The 20000-nt window shown below is 47.2% G+C and overlaps 1 protein-coding gene across 1 annotated transcript in view; it reads right to left on the bottom strand.

Moving 5' to 3' along the window:
- Nucleotides 1–12326: 12326 nt before the first annotated feature.
- Nucleotides 12327–20000, bottom strand: part of dipk1c (divergent protein kinase domain 1C) — an 18889-nt gene continuing 11215 nt past the window's right edge. The window contains exons 3-9 of the mRNA XM_069177528.1: nt 19608–19811; nt 19480–19533; nt 19211–19401; nt 18402–18705; nt 16654–16818; nt 13827–13901; nt 12327–13529 (exon numbers count right to left, since the gene is read on the bottom strand). Of these exons, the coding sequence (XP_069033629.1) occupies nt 13320–13529; nt 13827–13901; nt 16654–16818; nt 18402–18705; nt 19211–19401; nt 19480–19533; nt 19608–19811 (1203 nt within the window). The 3' untranslated portion in view covers nt 12327–13319. The remainder of the gene's footprint in view (nt 13530–13826; nt 13902–16653; nt 16819–18401; nt 18706–19210; nt 19402–19479; nt 19534–19607; nt 19812–20000) is intronic.

The following is a 20000-nucleotide window of genomic DNA, read 5'->3' as shown; positions in this document are numbered from 1 at the left end:
CCGACTCACCGGGGATTCACCGTCTGATTTGGAAAGTTTCCTCCCAACGGAAAACGTGTTTTTATCCAACTGACAGTGAGGAGGAGGTGAAGGAGGAGGAGGAGATCAGGGTTGGTGGACGGAGTCAGCAAGAAAACAAACACCCGAGAGACTTCTTGTTAGTTTCCTGCTTCCAGCTCGTTGCCGTGGGCGACTTGATGAAATAATCAGATTCAAACCGCGATATTTCTCTGAAGATTGAGAGCCGAACGTGAACCGGAGCTTTGTTCAAACCCGACGGCGCTCTGAAACGGGGATTCAGCGTCCTGATCTCAGTTTTCATCAGTATTACTGAGTTCTGGGAAACCGGACACTAAATAATCTTTTCTCTGTGTGAATCAGAAACACGTGAACAGGTTACAGCTGTTACTACGCAGCCTTTCAGACGTGAAGAGATGAAGCGTGCTGCTGCAGTCTGCTGTGTTGCAACGCTGCTCGGATGTTTGATAATCGGTGGGATTTATCTCCACCGCTTCCTTTTTTTATTTTTTTTATTGCCTAATTCCTGAATCCCCATGTGGAGGAGTTGGCTCGGCTGCAGGGAGGAGAGACCCGGTCCAGATCCAGCACAAAGACCCTTTTGTTTCTGTGGGACAGGAACCAGGAGGACGTCGGAGTGATGGATCGGCAGCTTACTGTGTGTTTTACACCGTATGGGAGGGAGAGGAGGTTTATGGCTTCTCACGGAGTTCACGTCAGCCAGAAGATCCCGAATCCAAAAGGTCGAACACTCGAAACCATAAATATCTCAGAAAGGTTAACGGTGAGAAGTCGACGGGTTCTGTGGAGGAACTGCTGCTGCTTGTTAAAAGTTACTGTGATGTCAGGAGAAAACTGAGAATCACCGAGAGGACGGCCCACAAAGAGACCGACGGGAACGCCTCCGTAACGCTGTTGAGCTTTCAGGGACCTTCAGATCTGATGGATGAAGGATCGTCTGGCAAGAAAGTTCAACTCAACTTCTGCTCAACATAGAAGTTTGGATCCAAACTACTGCTGCCAAAGTTACACAATAAGCAAATTTAGCAACCAATAAAATGGCTGTTTTTCTCAAGGGAGTCTGGTAGCTTTGTAGAGAGTGATAAAATAGTTCCCCTCTGAAGAAGTAGCTCCGCCTCCAAAACTGAGTTCTAAGAACTACAATTGTGGAAGCAAAAAAAAACATCCCCTAGTGGTCCTCAGTGGTACTACAGATGGAGATGGCCCCTAGTGGTCCTCAGTGGTACTACAGATGGAGTCTATGGGGACAGCCCCTAGTGGTCCTCAGTGGTACTACAGATGGAGTCTATGGGGACAGCCCCTAGTGGTCCTCAGTGGTACTACAGATGGAGTCTATGGGGACAGCCCCTAGTGGTCCTCAGTGGTACTACACTTTAATTCTTCACTTTTCAGACCCTAAAACTACATTTTAAATGCTCTCTCTGAGTTGAGTCCTGCAAACTGGACCTGAATTGATGCCAACAAAAGTCCAACATTTCGTCTCATCCAGCAGGTGTTTGAGCGTCCGGTACCAGAACCCACCCGATTGTGCCGGCATTCATCCGACGTTGACAACGCACCATGTTTACGACGTGAAGAGGAACGCTGCTTCATCTTGGAGGATCTGAGACGATTATGCTCTTTGCTTCTGTCCCGGTAAACGTGTCCTGAGCCGGTAACGGGGCGGAGCAGCAGGACGTCCTGACTGCTGTCCAAGTTTTCCTTGCTGCTTTTGTCCTCTGACATTTCACTCAGTCCTTTTTCCTCCAGGCAGTGACTCGCCTCCTCCTTTTATCCACGCTGCTGCAGTTTTTCTTTTCTCCCAGACAGTCGAGCTGCCCCACCCCACCCACCTCCTCCACCCCCACCTCCTCGGTCCTGAAACAGATTCATCCTCCTCTTTTATTCGCCTCTGTCCTTCTTCCGTCTGTTTATGCAGACGTATAAAAGGCAAACAAGGGAACAAAAGAGTCGGTGACAGTCGAGGACAAAGAGCCAAATCTCCGCTTATAAAACTTCTCCTTTCACACCCGCTGTGTCCTTGGACTCCACCTTCGTATGAAACTCAATCCGCCGACATCTGGGCCTCCATGGATGTCCTGAAAGTGTCTCCTGAAAAGACATCTTTTTAAAATGATTTCAAAAAAAGTTTGAGATCTAACTTCGGTCTCGAATGAAGCAGTTTAGACTTTTAATTTTTGTCTTTTGTTCATCTGAGAGTAACAAAATTCTTGGATTTCATAGATGTAAGATTTAGCTGATAAAAAGTGCGACAGATTTCCACCACGACAACAAACCCTTTCAGCGACTCGAACGTTTATTTGGGGGGTCGATTTCATTAGAAAGGAACTTATAGGAGACCGTCCTCCGACGACCCTCAGCTCACTGCAGCCTGGTTACATTTCAACGGAGGACGTCCTGTGTGACCGCAGGGAGGAGGTCCAGGGAGGAGGTCCTGGGAGGAGGTCCAGGGAGGAGGTCCAGGGAGGAGGTCCTGGGAGGAGGTCCTGGGAGGAGGTCCAGGGAGGAGGTCCAGGGAGGATGTCCAGGGAGGAGGTCCTGGGAGGAGGTCCAGGGAGGAGGTCCAGGGAGGAGGTCCAAGGAGGAGGTCCAGGGAGGAGGTCCTGGGAGGAGGTCCAGGGAGGAGGTCCAGGGAGGAGGTCCTGGGAGGAGGTCCAGGGAGGATGTCCAGGGAGGAGGTCCTGGGAGGAGGTCCAGGGAGGAGGTCCAGGGAGGAGGTCCTGGGAGGAGGTCCAGGGAGGATGTCCAGGGAGGAGGTCCTGGGAGGAGGTCCAGGGAGGAGGTCCAGGGAGGAGGTCCTGGGAGGAGGTCCAGGGAGGATGTCCAGGGAGGAGGTCCTGGGAGGAGGTCCAGGGAGGAGGTCCAGGGAGGAGGTCCAGGGAGGATGTCCAGGGAGGAGGTCCTGGGAGGAGGTCCAGGGAGGAGGTCCAGGGAGGAGGTCCTGGGAGGAGGTCCAGGGAGGATGTCCAGGGAGGAGGTCCTGGGAGGAGGTCCAGGGAGGAGGTCCAGGGAGGATGTCCAGGGAGGAGGTCCAGGGAGGAGGTCCAGGGAGGAGGTCCTGGGAGGAGGTCCAGGGAGGATGTCCAGGGAGGAGGTCCTGGGAGGAGGTCCAGGGAGGAGGTCCAGGGAGGAGGTCCAGGGAGGATGTCCAGGGAGGAGGTCCAGGGAGGATGTCCAGGGAGGAGGTCCTGGGAGGAGGTCCTGGGAGGATGTCCAGGGAGGAGGTCCTGGGAGGAGGTCGGGGTGGAGGTCCAGGGAGGAGGTCCAGGGAGGAGGTCCAGGGAGGAGGTCCAGGGAGGAGGTCCTGGGAGGAGGTCCAGGGAGGATGTCCAGGGAGGAGGTCCTGGGAGGAGGTCCAGGGAGGAGGTCCAGGGAGGAGGTCCAGGGAGGAGGTCCTGGGAGGAGGTCCAGGGAGGATGTCCAGGGAGGAGGTCCTGGGAGGAGGTCCAGGGAGGAGGTCCAGGGAGGATGTCCAGGGAGGAGGTCCAGGGAGGAGGTCCAGGGAGGAGGTCCTGGGAGGAGGTCCAGGGAGGATGTCCAGGGAGGAGGTCCTGGGAGGAGGTCCAGGGAGGAGGTCCAGGGAGGAGGTCCAGGGAGGATGTCCAGGGAGGAGGTCCAGGGAGGATGTCCAGGGAGGAGGTCCTGGGAGGAGGTCCTGGGAGGAGGTCCTGGGAGGAGGTCCAGGGAGGATGTCCAGGGAGGAGGTCCTGGGAGGAGGTCCAGGGAGGAGGTCCAGGGAGGAGGTCCTGGGAGGAGGTCCAGGGAGGATGTCCAGGGAGGAGGTCCTGGGAGGAGGTCCAGGGAGGAGGTCCAGGGAGGATGTCCAGGGAGGAGGTCCAGGGAGGAGGTCCAGGGAGGAGGTCCTGGGAGGAGGTCCAGGGAGGATGTCCAGGGAGGAGGTCCTGGGAGGAGGTCCAGGGAGGAGGTCCAGGGAGGAGGTCCAGGGAGGATGTCCAGGGAGGAGGTCCAGGGAGGATGTCCAGGGAGGAGGTCCTGGGAGGAGGTCCTGGGAGGATGTCCAGGGAGGAGGTCCTGGGAGGAGGTCGGGGTGGACGGACGGGTCTCAGCGCTTTTATGAATCAGATCTTCCTGCTTCGGTCGGGTAGCGGTCGTGCCGGCGTGCCGGAGGTGTGAACAGAGCGCGCTCAGTGCGTCTGGCGTAAAGACGAAGACGTTCAGAATGGATTGAATCACTTCTCATCGATTAACTTTGTCTGGAACTGGAGTCGCTGCTCACAGAAACAGTTCACGCTAATTAAAACTCTCTATATTAGATGCTCCGAATATTCACACGTTATTAGCTTGTTTTTTTTAACAAAGCGGTGGAACATCGCTAACGAGCTTTCAGCTCTTCATTATTCATGTGACTCCTTGTATTGATTTCCTCTCTATATTTTTAAAGAGAGACTCGAAGCGGAGGAGGAATCAAAGCTGCCGGAGGGGTTTCATGTCTGATTACTCTGCTGCTTTAACCCTCCTGTTGTCCTTGGATCAAAATGACCCGCAGCTGTGTTCAACCAAGTTCTATTTTATTTTCATATTTTTTGGGATCGTTGGTGACAAGGAGGCTGTGAGGGTTTCTTTAAAGAATGATGACCAATGATCCCACAAAATATAGAAATATAGAAATAAAATAGAAGTTGGTTGAACACAGCTGCGAGTCATTTTGACCCGAGGACAACACGAGGGTTAAGTGTGCTCAGCTGCAGATCAGTGCGATCACCATTTTCTCTGGACTCTTTAACTTCACTTCTTTTGCTTTCATGCAGGACATCAGAAGACTGTTTTATACTTACAGTGAGTTCAGTGCAGCCAGTGAACGCACCTTGAACAGCTGTTTGGAGCCCTTTAAAATGCTTCATGGTCTTGATTCTGATTTGAGTTTATTGTTTCCTCTTTACACTCTAGTCTGAGGTGTTGAGTGGATTTTTCACAAGACTACTTCTTGTTTGTGTTTTTGTCCTCAGAGGCCACCATCCATGTTCTGTAAAACAACCAATAATAAATGAGCTTGTTCAGTAGGAAGAGTCTGTTTACGACTGTGAACCTGGTTCAGGCCGATCCGGACTCCAACGAGCCCTCAGCTCTTATTAAAGAAGCCTGACAGCCTGCGACTTCTACAACAGTCACTAAAATGAGAGCTGGAGTTTCTAACCAAACATCAAAGCTTTTTTTGTGGATCTGCGACTGTTTGAAGTTTCATTATATCAGAGTGGTTCTCTGCTTGTTTCCTGGAAAGAGAAGCTGAGATTCCTCCCGTCTCTTTCTATCTGTGTTTTCCATGTTGCTCCGAGTTATGTTGAAACGCTCGGCCAGCGACTCGTCCTCCTCCGTCTTTGTCCCTGTCTTCTCCTTGTCCTCGCCTTGTAAGCACTCTTTAGACTTTTGTGTCTCCTTCACAGGTTGCAGCGTTTTGGACTGTTTAGTGACGCACTCCCGAGTTGGATCTGTTTCACTTCACACTTTGTTCTTCAGTTTTAAACCAGTGATTCATGTGGAAAATGACCAAAACTGCTTCGTCATCACAGCAACATTTTAACAGTGTTTATGACCGAATACCTTCATGTCCTTGTGTGATTGTCTGCCCCACCCTGATTAGTTTCACCTGTCCCTTGTTGTCCTCCTCTCCCGTGTGTATTCACTCTGAGTTCCCCTCTCCTTCAGTTTGCCTCTTTGTTCCGGTAAATTCAGTGTTTTTGTTGCTGAAAGGGTTATTTTCTGCTTCATTTTTGCCCGAAAACACAGAAAAATAAAAACCCCGCCCACCCCGGTGTCAATGAACATAAACCATCTTTTTCCTAACTTTGCAGAACAATAACTGAAAATGTTGGAGCTTTCTTAAAGTCCTCTTTCTGCAGAGCTGCTGGATTATCTTCTGAACTCTCGATGCAGCAGGACATTAAATCTCAGGAAACATCAGAAACCAGCTTTATTACCATATTTTCCCCCTTTTCCCTCATTGAAACCCTCCTCTTCCTCGTGTCAGGGAGGACGTGATTCATTTATGTAATGATCCATCTTGAGCAGGTGAAAAATGAATTCCCATATTTCCCATGAAGCCTCACAGCAGGAACATTTGTCTTTCTCATCATTTATCAGAAGACGAGGCTTCAAGCGAAAATTATCCGTCTCGTGATGAAATAATCAAGTCTTTCTTTCCTCGCAGAGGAAGACGAGACGAGGAGCTTCGAGCTCCTCTGAAGTCAGATGTTCTCCATCCGTGTGTTTCCAGCCTCCTGAAGGCTTTCTGTTGATTTAGATCAAATAATCTGATTTCAGGAGGTTAATCTGCTCGTTTTATAGTCGAACCAACGTGAAGGAAACTATTGATCGGGATCCATTCAGGAAAAACTAACTGGAACTTAAAGCCTGCTTGTCCTTCGAGAGAAGATTTGATCTGAACAGCTTCACTGCTTCATCCCTCTTCATCCTGTTTTTACAAACCTCAGTCGGGACTTTTTAAAAAGACAGAAATAAATTCTCTCTGTGTGTGTGTGTGTGTGTGTGTGTGTGTGTGTGTGTGTGTGTGTGTGTGTGTGTGTCTCCAGGATGTGTGTGTCCTCTGTGTGTGTGTGTGTGTCCTGTGTGTGCCCTCTGTGTGTGTGTGTGTGTGTGTGTGTGTCTCCAGGATGTGTGTGTCCTCTCTGTGTGTGTCCTGTGTGTCCTCTCTGTGTTTGTCCTGTGTGTGTGTTTCCTCTGTGTGTGTGTCCTCTGTCTGAATGTGAAGGTGTGTCTCTGAAGTGTCTCTGGGTGCTAACGTCAGTCCAACATGTGATAAATGGAGAAAAGTGCTGAATATGAGAAAGCGAAGGCCGTGTGAGGTTCAGCATCGTGACAAACGTCCTCCTCGTTCCTCGTCTGTCGGTAGACGTAATGAATGTTTCCCAGCAAAGTTGATTAATTAAAAGCCTGCTGGAAGCTGAACTCTGCTGCTGCTGCTGGTGAGATTAATTAAGAAGAGCAGCAGATGAAAGTGTCCGCCGGAGGCGTCCTCTCTGATAAAACCCTTTTCTCTGGATCAGAGGAGCCGCCGCTCTCATTTGTCTTCGTCCGTTCAGACCAGCCAGGAGACGCTTTATTTTACCGCCCGGTAAACTACAGGAACTCATTCACATCCCAAACTGCTTGTCGCCTTCAAGTTTCACCTCCAGATTCAGGATTAAAGGTTTGTTTTTTTAATTTGAAATGTTTCTGAGATGTTGTCGACCTGTTGTTGTGAGTTCAGGCGGTCGGAGGAGCAGCTGAACTTATTGACCGCCTGTTGAGGACTACGGAACCTCAGGAGGGTCACGGTGAGAGAATCTGCATGCACCTTATCTTCTTTCTGTAGCTACAGTTTACACAGAAGTTTGAAGAGAAAACTGATATTTAAAACTTGGACATAAAGCAATAGCCTGGACCGGTGATAGATTTGTTATCTCCAGTTAAATTCACGTCATTTTATTGTTTCAGTTGTGTGTTTTTGTTCCCAGGTTCATTCGAGGCGTCCCGGAGGTCAACCGCAGCCCGAGGCGACGGTGACGTTACACCAACAGTTAGTTTGACCCTCCGGCCTCCAGGGGGCAGGAGACCCGCCGCTAATCATCTCCCGACTGCTTCTCTGGTTCCCCAACGAACCGAAGGAACTCTCAGCAGGTCAGGAGACGGCTGGCAATCAGCTGATGAGGTAACAAACCCGCCGACTGACTGAGTTCATGCTTCAATACGGCTGCAAACATCTTTCAAAATAATGTGCGGAACGAGATCAAATGTTTTTCGTGTTTAGTCTGAAGTCTCAGAAACGTCCATAAATGAATTGATCAGTTAGTGTCAACAAAAAGGAAACCATTAAAAAGTGAAAAGCATGTCGCTGCATTTAAAAGCATTTTAAGAGAAACCAGAATTATAAAACTTTTTGTGTGAACTTGCAGCTCGGAGGTGAAATCAGACACCGGAACAGATTTCTGGTTGGAAACATGTGCAGAGAAATCGATGAGTGACGGAGAGAGCGACGCATGTTGGTGTTTCACGGTGCGTCCCGGTCACATGTCCAAACCTTCATGCACATGAGTTCATCCAGTGGAGGTAATGAAGTCTGGATCATATCAGCTGTTAGAAAAGATCAGAGTGAGTGTGTGTAAACAGATCTGCAGTCCTGTTGGAGCGCTGACCCGGCCCAGGCTGAACATGTGAAACTGGTTACTGACATTAGGAGAGCTCATACATACAGGCGTCGGTGCCAGAGGCCTCCGGGTCGCGTCGAGGGCCCGATAATAACTGTGGTTTATATTAAACCACACACTCTCTCCTCTGATGACTTCCAGAAAACTCCACTTGAAGCAGAGCAGAGAGAAACCACCTCGACCAAACCGCTCAGCATGAAGATGAGCAGAGATTCAATCACTTGTTGTATTCTTTAAAAGTTCTGTTGATCCTCTGAGACACAGAATTCAGTTTTGATATCTTAAACGAGAAGGAAATTAATAAACAAATATGCAGATTACAAACAAATAAGAGGCAAAATCATTCTAATTTTTCTTTTCACAAAATTACAAAAGTGAATTAATCTGACATTTCCTTCTGTATGTTTGAGAGGAATAAAAAAAGGACTTCTATTTGTTTTTGATTTCAGATGGACCTCCTGAAAACTAATAAGAAGGAGTGACTTTAGCTAACAACACCGAGATAACTGATGGACACATTTTATTCACTTTGGATTTGATGAGAGAAGTTGAATGGGAGTCTATGGAGCCGGAGGCTTTTTGGAGCCGACCTCTAGTGGCACTCGCTGGTATTGCAGCTGAAGACACTTCTGGATCAGAACCATTTTACAGACCTGAAGCTACGAACTCTTTTATAAACAGTCTGTGATCTGAACCCTCAAACTGCTTTTTGAAGGTCTCTGGACCGACCAAAATTTCCTCGTTCCAAAAAAAGGCCCCCGCTCCTCAGCTTTAAAACCAAAGTCCACACACACACACACACACTGAGACCCGAACCTCTGTCCTCCTTCTGCAAGCCGCCTCCTTCAGGCTGCAGTTGTCTTTGAAGTCCGCTGCTCTGTGATCAGAGAAGCAGCAACAACCGCAGCCAGTTGGCAGGAAACTGATCACGTTAGAAACGCCTCATCACATGTCAGAGATCCAGGAGGGGTCACATGGAACGGGGTGAGAGGGTGTGTGTGTGTGTGTGTGTGTGTGTGTGTGTGTGTGTGTGTGTGTGTGTGTGTGTGTGTGTTAAACATTCTCCTACAACAAAGCCAACCTAAAAAATAAAAAAAGCTCTTGTGTTTCAATGCAGTCAAGGAAAACTGAGATTTTCTGAAAGCATGCCTGTTCAGACACGCTCAGATGCTTAAAGGAAAGTTTCCCCCTAAAGCCGGACTCGTATCGAGTTCCCACAGCATGCAGACGTAACAGGTGGAAAAGTTCAAACTGTCAAAACATCCACAGAAAGTCGTCACTCTTCCACGGTGGAGATGAAGCGTCGGTCCGAGCAGCTTCGTGTTTGCTGAATGGGAGTCGGATTACTTTCAATGATTTATTCACAAAGAAGCACCTACTCATCTTAAAGTGAGGAGGATTATGCTGCTGAAAGGGTTCATCAGCTGTGGATCAAAGTCCTGCAGAGAAAAGTCCATAACGGAGTCGAGACTGCAGCTCTGTCAGAATGTAGCTTTTCCAGGAAGTGAACCACAGACTGTTTATAAAAGAGTTCGTAGCTTCAGGTCTGAAAAAGTGTCTTTAGCTGCAATACCACCAAGTGCCATCAGAGGTCGGCTCCAAAAAGCCTCTGGCTCCTTTGTTTGCTTCACTTCCTGTCCTTTGTATGATTGTTGGCCCCGCCCCCCTGCTTAGTTCCACCTGTCCCTCGGTGTCCTTCCCTCCCTGCTGTATTTAGTCTGTGTGCTCTTCTTCGTCCCTGTTTTTGTCACTTTGTTTCATTTTCCTCTGGCACCATGGCAACGGGCTTCTCCAAAGATGACATCACGCGTGGTAACATGAGTTTCTCACCAACAAATGTTCACGTACCAGTGGTCACAAAAACGTGTCAATCAATCAAACAATCTGCAGACAGGTCTCTGCAAAGACTTCTGGGAGTTGAAGGTTTCTTGAGGCTCCGCCCCCTCCTCCTCGCCACCGCTCTGAGGTTTACCGCTCCCGGCTGAGACCTAACGCAGTGTGAAGTTAGCTCCCGGAGAAATGCACCGTTTTATCCACTTTTATCTCCTGTTCTTTAATTGAAGTGGAGCGGCAGAGCTCAAACTGAGAGCGAACCTCACGCCGTGAGTTCATTACCGAGCCGGACTTTAGTATCGCAGCGTCGGGAGAACGGGGTGAGAATTAAAGGGCTGGTTCAGGACAGACGGCGCTCTGAAACCTCTGTCCCCATAGACTCCCGTTCAACTTGTCAGTAGATGTTTTGGACACGCCCACCGATCTTTCATCTGTTTTAAGTATTTTTTTCTGCAGAAACCAAAGCAGCAGATGGAAGTGGCTGCACAGAAGCTGCTCGCTCCCGTCAGGATGGATATTCACCGGAGAGTCACATTTAATAGTTATAAAATCATCCTGCTGCTGACTGAAGTGCTTAAAGGCGCTCATTAAAACAGCGTCTTGGATTAAAAGGCTCCATCCACTCTCCTCCGTTATTTCCTGGCATGAGGAGAGCTGCTGCTGCGGTGGCGTCCGTCCAATCGGGAGGTTTGGCTTCCGTTCGTCCTCCTCGGCTGTCGCTCTGTTGGCTGAAGTGATGGACAGTTTGTGGGCGTGGCTCCCAGCAGACTTCCTGGATAATGAGCGTCTGGAAACGTTCGATATCAAGAGAGTCGATGACTTCAGCGAATTCACGTCCAGGAAACTGCCAGCTTCATTGAAAAAAAGTGAAGTCCGGTCTGCGGTTGCAGTTACCTTTTAAAAAGTCAGTTGATTTCTGCAGAAAACTGATCAAATATCACTGATTATGTTTCAGAAACGGTTCGTCAGTTGTTGTTCAAAACTTAAGCGCCGTGAGAACGGAGCCTCTCAGGCCAGCAGCTCACAGTCCCTCATGTGACCGAGTTCTTTCATCGCTCAGACGGATCTGATTCTCTGATTGTCACCGAGCAACAAACATCAAACAAACACGAGCCCGCGGTGATGTCATCCGCAGGAGGAAACCCTGCCGACCTGGCGCCTCCTACACGACGGCGTGCGAGTTCCAACTGGAGCGTCTCACGGGATCCTGCTGGAGGTATTCTCCTCGCTCTGCACCCGTTGCCCCCGACAACCTCCCATAAAGCAGCCGGCAGGTGTTTGCGTGAGGGTTTGATGTTTATCAGCGAGAGGTCACGCCGAGCGACACGTTGAGCATCTCCGTGTTGGAGAGTCTCTCAAACAGCTGTCGACCTTTGACCTCTCTCAGAAACACTCGGTGGGTTCGCGTTGAGGCGACGACCCGCTGCTTCTCATCCGCTGCACCGAAACGGGGAATAAACTTCACTCTTCTTTTCCACGTCTTTCTTTGCAGCGTGTCGGCGTTGTCGTGGAAACGAAACGGTGGAAAGACGCCAGGCGGAAGAAGGAAGTTCCTGCCGAGCGGAGCGGAGCGCTGGAGGGTTTCCAGGTAAACCTTTTTCCATAAATGTGCTGCGGTGAAACCGGTTGGTCTGAGAACATCAGCCTGACTGGAGTTAATGTGCGTTCATGAGAAACCAGAACAACACGTGAAGTCCTCGTCCAGTTTTTAAGTTCAGTTTTTAAACTGTTGACGTGGATTCAGTCTGCTGCTCTTTCAAAGCTCACGCTGACGTCAACCTGTTCACACATGGACGATATTTAACTGGAACCGCCGCGCAGCACAAAATAACATAATCACACCCTCCAGGAAATCATAATTAATGAACCCATATTCATACAAACTCTGTGATATTTGGGGGAACTTGCAATTTTAAATCTTTTAAAACTAAACTGACTTTAAACTCCTCATTTCCAGTCAGTACGGTTCTCCTCCTCTCATCACCAAATAAAACACCGGAGGAAACAGGAATGAGGAGAAACAGGAAGGTTTGTGGGAAATGTGTTCTTCACATTAAAATGATGATTAAATGTTTGTGATCAGAGGAAGTGATTCCATATTACTGGATGTTAAATGAGTTTTCTCCACACGTCCAGTTGTCAGAGACGTCTCTTTGTTTGTTTCATCCAGCAGGTCTATGTGTTGAATGAACATGAATTAAACAGCATCTAAAGCTCTTATTTTGACAGCTGGGTTCCTTCTCTCTTACGGTCTTTATGAAGCTTTCATTTTAACAACGTCCCGTAAAATGCTTTCAGAAAAGATTTTATTATTCAACTCAACGTACTCCGTTTACAGAAGCCTCATTTTTCTAACAAGTTCCTGGTTTTAGCTTCACGTTTTCCTCTAAAAACTGGAGCAGCTCGAGTCGAGATTGACTAAATAATATCTGAAAAATATAAAGGTTTTAAAATGTGTTATTCATTTAGCTGTGAAACCAATTTGCTGTCTGTTTTCTGACTAAAGTTTCTTTTTGAATGTTTCCACCTTTTATTGTGAAGGAAATCAAAGTGATTCGCTCCGATTCAAATGAAAATCAGTCGAAGTGAAGTTCTTCAACCACGGATGTGGGAGATCATTTTTTTTGGACGACTTCATTGGAAACAAAAATCACTTCCTTGAGCTCAACCTCAACAGAAATTTGCGGGTTCTGCTTTGCTTTTTCTCTGTAATTTACAAACTGGGACGGATCGGACGTACGTCATTGAAACATCGACAGCAAAACAGATGTTGTCAGTTGTTCAACATTTCTTTTTCATTATCAAAAAAAAAAAAGTCGGTACCTGAAACTATGAGCTACGAGTCGTTAAGTTCCTGGAGTGGAAAAAAAACAGGAAAACCAGACGCAGATCAAAAGGAAACGAGGACCAATCAGCTATCAGCTTGTAGTACACCTGACCTTCCACTAGAGGGAAGCACGTCAACGTCTTTGCCTCAGAAGTTGTCACTCAGGCCACGCCCCCTCACCTCTTAACGCCGTCCCTTTGTTCTTCCTCTCATTACCTCCGCCTTTTCATATGTGCTCAAAGACACGCCTCTCCCTAGTGGACGGGGGACTTTACTGCAGGCTTTGCTCTGATATTGTCCTTCTGCTGACTGTCCATCACCCTGTTGGCTCAAACTGTGGCTCTAGACCTTGAAACGAGTCTCTGGATGAAGAGTTTCCCTTCAGTCCTCGGTGGTCTTCGGAGGTCCCCCCTCTGACGTGGCCTTCATTCGTCCCCACCAGCCGTCCGTCCACGTCTTCAGAAGTTCAGTGAGGTGTGGGCGTGGCCTTTTCCCTCCCAGGCCCCTCCTCCTTCACCTGAAGCCCCTCCCTCTTGAAGGAGGCGGTTCAGGATGCTGATGAGACGCCGATGGACATTCCTGCCTCCTCCTCCTCCTCCGTCCTCCTCGGTCTCCTCCACACCTCCGTCTGTCTCCGAGCACTGCTGCACCGCCCGCTGCAGCTCCACCTGCACCAACAAATACACTAAATGAGTTCAACCTGGTTTTGGTTTCGGACCGATCGAACTGCCCTCCGTCTCTTTACTGTTCTGGAAACAAGTAAAAAAACCTTTTCTGTATCTTTTCATGAGTTAAATCAAAGGTGGAGGATTGAAGGAGCTCCTGTCGTAGACATCGGTGAATAATCTGAGACAGTTTTGTGATTTTGGTGTGTAAAAAGTAAAATAGACGTAAAATGGAAAAACCTGGAAAACACAATTTAATTTCATTAAAAGACAAATTCAAGCGTTGTTGAACGATCCTACCTGCAGTGGGAGTCCTGCTTTGGCTCCGAGCAGCGTGGGAGAAAACCACGGCCGGAAAATCTTCTCACAGATCACCTGCAGAGACGGAGACGAGAAAGAAGACTTTACTTCTGACTTGAGAACAAAACTATTTAATGGAAAAAAACATGGAAGAGAAGCAGCGGAGGGATGGACCGACAGGAAGTAGAAGACGTGAAGAGTGGAGTAAAACCGAGTACGTGAAAGACAAGACGACGGAAATAAAGAGAGACGAAGAGAAAAGAATGTGAGGAGGATCCGATCGTATGCAGACGACGTCTCGCTTTTCATCACTCAGCACCGAACGCACGGTTAAAAGCACAAAGGCTTCTTTCTCTGGGGAGATGATTGGCGGGCCGAGAGGTCGTCGGGGGTCAAGAGACACCTGCGCGGCCTCGGATGGACCAATAGGAGGGCGGCGTGTCATCGGCGTGTCATCGGCACCGCTCCGACCCGTCGCTTTGTTCTCTTTGTTCTTCTCTTCCTTTGTTGAAAACGTCTCCATCTCGTCCTTCTGCTGGTTCAATCTCTTCTTTGTTGTCGGAGGCTTTTTCATGTTTGATATTCTCTTCAGTTCATGTGGAGGTTTTATTTTTTTTTCTCTGCTGATCGTCTTCATGTTTTCCTCTTTATTCCTCTTCATGTCCCACATCTGTCTTTTGTCTTCCTCTTCGTTTCCCACGTCTTCGTTTCCATCCTTTCTCCTTTTCTTCTGGTTTCCTGTCTTTTCTTTTGCTGCATTTGAACCTCCATCCTTCTTTTTTCTGAATCGCCGCCGTGTTTGTGCATCACCATCCGAAAACAGTTTCCCTCCGTCTCACATGAATGCGGGTATCTCGTATCATACGACACGCGATACGGGAGCCAGGCGGGGTGATGAGAGTCCGTCCGGCCGTCGTCATGGTGATGATGGCGGTGACGGGGGATGTCCGGCGCGGCTTTTTGTGTCCCAGACATTTCGTTTGAGTTTGACGCTTCGAAACGGCTTCAAGTTACTGTCGATGTTTCTCAACTGAACATCCCCAATAATGATCATTGTTATTATTCTTATTATTATGATTCTTATTATTAATGTTTGAAAACATTAAAATACAATAATCTCTACTAATTTTAAATAATGGAACAAACTTAGTATTTTGCGTTCAGTGTTACTCTGATTAAAATGTCATGGCAAAAATGGCATTTAATATTTTTTCTAATAATAGTAATAAATTAAACCTTCTAACAACTGCTTAAATATACTCCTGTAAATAATGTAAAATATAACCTTAACTTCACATTTATTGTATTTGATAAGATTAATTATAATAATAATAATAAAGTTTGGTTAATAAATCCCAACACATTAATTTTTGTTATAATAGGGTTTATAAATACATAAACAACCTAATCCAGTCATTTATATGCAAATAAAAGACAATATAGTTTAATATAAAACTAAACTGTGGCTTCACACTTTTGTGAATTATTTATTTTAATTCATATTAAAACATCACAACAACAAAAAAGAAAATTAGTTTGGTCCAAAGCTGTCAGTAAAAAAAAATTAAATGTTTGGATTAAAAAAGTTGACTCAAACTTTGATGTGAATGTTCTTTTAATGTTCATTTTTCATTAAATGAAAAATTTAAATCTACAAACTGGTTTTGCAGAATTTGTTTTACTGTGAAACTTTTTATCGGTTGGATTTCTATATTTAAAGAATAAAACCAGGTTTTGTTTAAAGCTGCAAAAAGGACAATACATTTTTTTTTATTATTTATTCAGAAGAAAAGCTAAATTCTTTAATCCTGAGCCTTTAATATGAATTACAATTAATTATAATTCATGAATGAAAAGAAGTATTTGAATCAAAGTTATTGTTACTATTCATATTTGTAGATAAATCATTTTTTTAATTGAAGTATTTGTGTTTTTAAAGGATTTCCACGGTGTTTTATTGATCAGTCAAAATTGCAATATGTTCAGGATGATGATAAATATTTGAAGTGTTTTTTAAAGGCAAAACAATTCAACAAACTGTCTTTTAATTACGGCGTCCGTAACGAAAAAAGTGCAGAAAAAACGACGGTTCAGAAAGAAACTTTCAACGTGTGAAAGGAAAAAGAAGGAAAGTTGTTTCTGCAGCAGGTTCAGCCTCCGCTGCCTGGCCGTCATTATCATTCCACACCGGGCGGGTTTCGCACACGTATAATTAAAAGTTGTGAAAGATTGATTACCCAGAATTCTCGGCGAGTTTGAGAGAAACAAACAAGCCTGTAATTAATCAGCGAGGAGGACGAGCGGCGGCTGAACGTGTCGGGTCGTCGCTCAGGAGGGAAAAACATCCAGGAAACAGACGGACGCATCAGAGACACAAAAGAACACGAATACATGAACATTCATTCATCAGCTGTTGATCAAAGGGAAAGTTTCATTTTTGCACTTAAAAACTTAAATTAAAATCTGAGCAGGTTAATAAATAAATAAAGGATTTTTAACAATTGGCGCCAGATTTTTTTTCACAGCAGAACTCAACAGAAACAAATAAAATACAGACGAGCAAAATGAGTGAAAAATAAAACGGAGTCACTTTTAATTTAAATGCTGCTGTTACAGTTTGAGGTCAGAATTAACTGATAATTATGTTTGTTTTAATTGTGCAGGACGTGAAAGTGCAAATTTAATTTTAATTAATTTAATGAATAAAGAATAGATTTTGTTTCTCATTTAATGTACAAAATATTAATGTTTTGCAGTAAAACTACAACTGTAAAAGTCAAACTTGTACCTGATTAAAAACCAAAGGTAAGCTCCCTCCCGGTCTCACCTGCAGGTTGCTGTTGCTGCGGCGGGCGCTGCACCTGCGTTTGATCGGGTCGCACCTGGACGAGCAGTCGAAGAAGTTGCAGTCGTCGTCGCTGCTGCAGTTCTGGTCCAGGATGTCCCTCATCTTGGGCTCGAAGAACGCCATGTCCACGTCGATCGCCACCACCTGCAGGACACCAGGGACACCACAGAGGTTCAGGCTCTTCAAACGTAATTCATACATTTAAATATCTAATTTACTTTCAGAAATATATATTGTAAATTGAGAATGAGTGTCGTTAATGCAGCTTCATGATGGTTTTAAATGACACGTCTGAGAAGGAAATTATAGACGTTTCATCTCTGACTGTTGACAGACAGACAGACAGGTTTCATATGACGTAAACACGTCTGTCTGATGGTTTTGTGGCAGTTGTATGTGTTGGTGTTTGTTTTCAGGCTCCTCTCGTCTTCTCTGAGATTTCAGTAGCTGCTGATGTGACGTCGGTTCAGTTAACCAGCAGCTGAGTCAGCGGCCTCAGGCCACCATTCTTCTGCTGCGTGTCTCCGACTCTGCTTCACCTGATGTGATACACCCGTCGGTCCACTAGAGGGCATCAGGGTCACGCAACAAACCGCGACATCGTCCATCGGTTTTCAAACTGCCGGTCTGAAGCCGTTTTGCTATTTTGAGACCAGAAGTGACCATATTTGGACGAGCTGGGGGGAGGGGCCAATGACACTAAGCCCCGCCCACCTGGGAATTTATCTAATGACTTCGTATTTCAAGAGAGAACTTGATGCTTTTTTAATGGGAGTCTATGGAGACAGCCCCTAGTGGTCCTCAGTGGTACTACAGATGGAGTCTATGGAGACGGCCCCTAGTGGTCCTCAGTGGTACTACAGATGGAGTCTATGGAGACGGCCCCTAGTGGTCCTCAGTGGTACTACAGATGGAGTCTATGGAGACAGCCCCTAGAGGTCCTCAATGGTACTACACTTTGAGGCAGGTAAGTTCCTACATTACATAACATATTTAAGTCACGTTACTTTGATAAATTACTTATTTTACACCAAACCGTTGTCTTTCCCGAATCTTAACCACGTGTTTCTGTGGTCGCTAAACCGAAGGTGAAACGTGGTGGATTACACGCTGTGGAGCGACGCGATACTGTGCCTTTAAATCTAAAGTCAACACGCCCCATGAGACTCCGCCCACCAGTGTGTTGCTCTGTTGGTTCCTACTGAACACATCCATCTTTAAAAAGACCTCACAAAGATATAGTTTTATCAAAAGAAAGAAAAAAACAACATCTGGAGGAAATATGTTCGTCAGGGACTATTTTCAGTGGCGGATGAATCATTTTCGTCTATAAAATATATGAAATAAGTGTGTAAAAGCTGCGCACACACATCTCCTGTGGTGGAGTTTTATACTGAGTTATAAACAGAGAGTTGGTGAATGTGTAAGGAAACATCCTGCCAATACTGTGGTTTACGTGACGTTCTCTGGAGCCTCAAACGCCTCATCTGGCCCTGTTTTTGTTTTACTGCTCATTTGAAGTGTGACGGATGAAATCGTCGAGGTTGTTGTGGTCGACGTGACGTTGTTTTAAAAATGTGATAACGCAGAGAAAACGGCGGCTTCGTTCTCCCTCCGTCTGAACACTCAGCGTCCAGAATCAACACTTTGATCTTCAACATCCCGACGGTGATGGAGGACGACTACGTGTCCCGTCTGCCTCCCTGCTCTGCTTCCTGTCGACTCACCGTCAGGTCCTTCCTGATGGCGAAGTTCTCCGGTTTGATGTCGCAGAGGTGCAGTTTGTGGGTGAAGTCGTTGTCAAAGTGCCACACCATGTCCAGGAAACTGAGCGCGATGCGGTGCACCATCTCCCTGGAGCTCCACCGCCCGCGGCCTCCGCCCCGGTCCCGGTCCTCCGGCCCGGAAACTTCATCCAGGGAGAAGATGTTCTGGTCCCAGGCGTGGCCGGCTGACAGGTACTCCACAGAGTAGAAATGACCGCAGGAGCCCAACACTTTGGCCACGTGGGTGCTGAGGTCCTGCAGGACTCTGGAGAGCACAGGGAGGAGGTTACACACACACACACACACACACACACACACACACACACACACACAGCTGTATTTTCTCTCATCCATTGCTTGCTGCAGCTCCGTCTGCCTCCAGATAAGAAGCTGCAGGTCGCTTCGCCTCGCTGCTTTTAATTTAGTCTTCCAGCCTGTTGGTGCTCACAGACTCAGCAGACCGACGTCGGCTTCTTTCCTTTTTTGTTCGGCAGCTACGACGTTTCTGACCAGCGGTCACGTTAACGTGTTGAACTCAGTGAAGATGTTGAACTCTGAATACTTCCTGATGGAGGTTCTTGCTGCTCCGTGTGCAGCACCGTGCTGCGTTCAGGAACTCTCTGGACTTATTGATCGACACTCACACACTCACAAAGCTGTCTTTTGCTACTTCGATATTCAGTTTCGTTAATTAAATCCTGACCGTCGTTTGTCTACCAGCGTGTGAACGTCTCTGACGTTACAAAGGTGTGAACAGGTGAGCGGTTTACCTGAGGAAGGTGTACTCCTCCTGCTGCAGCAGCGACCACAGCGAGGCCAGCTCTGCTCTGGAGTAGCTCTTGTCTCTGCTTTTCAGCTTCATCCCCCAAAGTCTGGCCAGAGAGCCGTTACCTTCTCCTCCTCCTCCTCCTCCTCCTTCTTCATCCTCGTCCTCCTCGGCCAGCCCCAAGGAGTTTCGTACCTGAGGTCAGAGGAAGTGTAAACTTTGATCCTCAGAAAGGTTGTGATTGATTTATCCCCATTAAACGGTCCGACTCACCTCCAGGGTGGCGTAGAAGACGACATCCAGAGGGGAGAGCTCCTCCGCCGCCTCCTGTGGAGCAGAACAGTTATTTCACCGACTGGACGACGTTAGCAGAAGACCTGGGAACAAAGCGCAGACCTTACCTGGTAGTCCAGGATGCCCAGCGGCTCGTAGGAGGAGAAGTTCTCCAGTTTGGACTTGAGGATGACGGGGTTTCCTCTCCAGCGAGCCTCGATCACCTTCTTCCCGTTCTCGTAGTAGAGGCAGCGCTTGTACTCCACCAGGCCGAGCACACACAGATCCTCACACATGTCCCCCGTCACCGAGCCCTCTCCGAACTCCAGGCACTGATGGGGAGAGCACCGAGAGGTCAGCTCCCCGAACCACAACATCCTCACGGGACGGCGGCTCTGTGATCCAACCTCGCAGTTTGGACACGAAACATGAAGCCACTTCTCTTTTCAAAATGAAGATTAAAACATCTCTGCACATCTTTTTTTTTTCTGAGAGTACTCGTCATCTTTCAGGGTATTTAT

The sequence above is a fragment of the Embiotoca jacksoni genome, unplaced genomic scaffold (assembly GCF_022577435.1).
Source record: "Embiotoca jacksoni isolate LCO1_2020_lvr unplaced genomic scaffold, fEmbJac1.0.p SCAF_75, whole genome shotgun sequence".
Lineage (NCBI taxonomy): Eukaryota > Metazoa > Chordata > Actinopteri > Embiotocidae > Embiotoca > Embiotoca jacksoni.
Note: the sequence above shows the minus strand (reverse complement) of the source record. Positions and strands in the feature narration are given on the sequence as shown.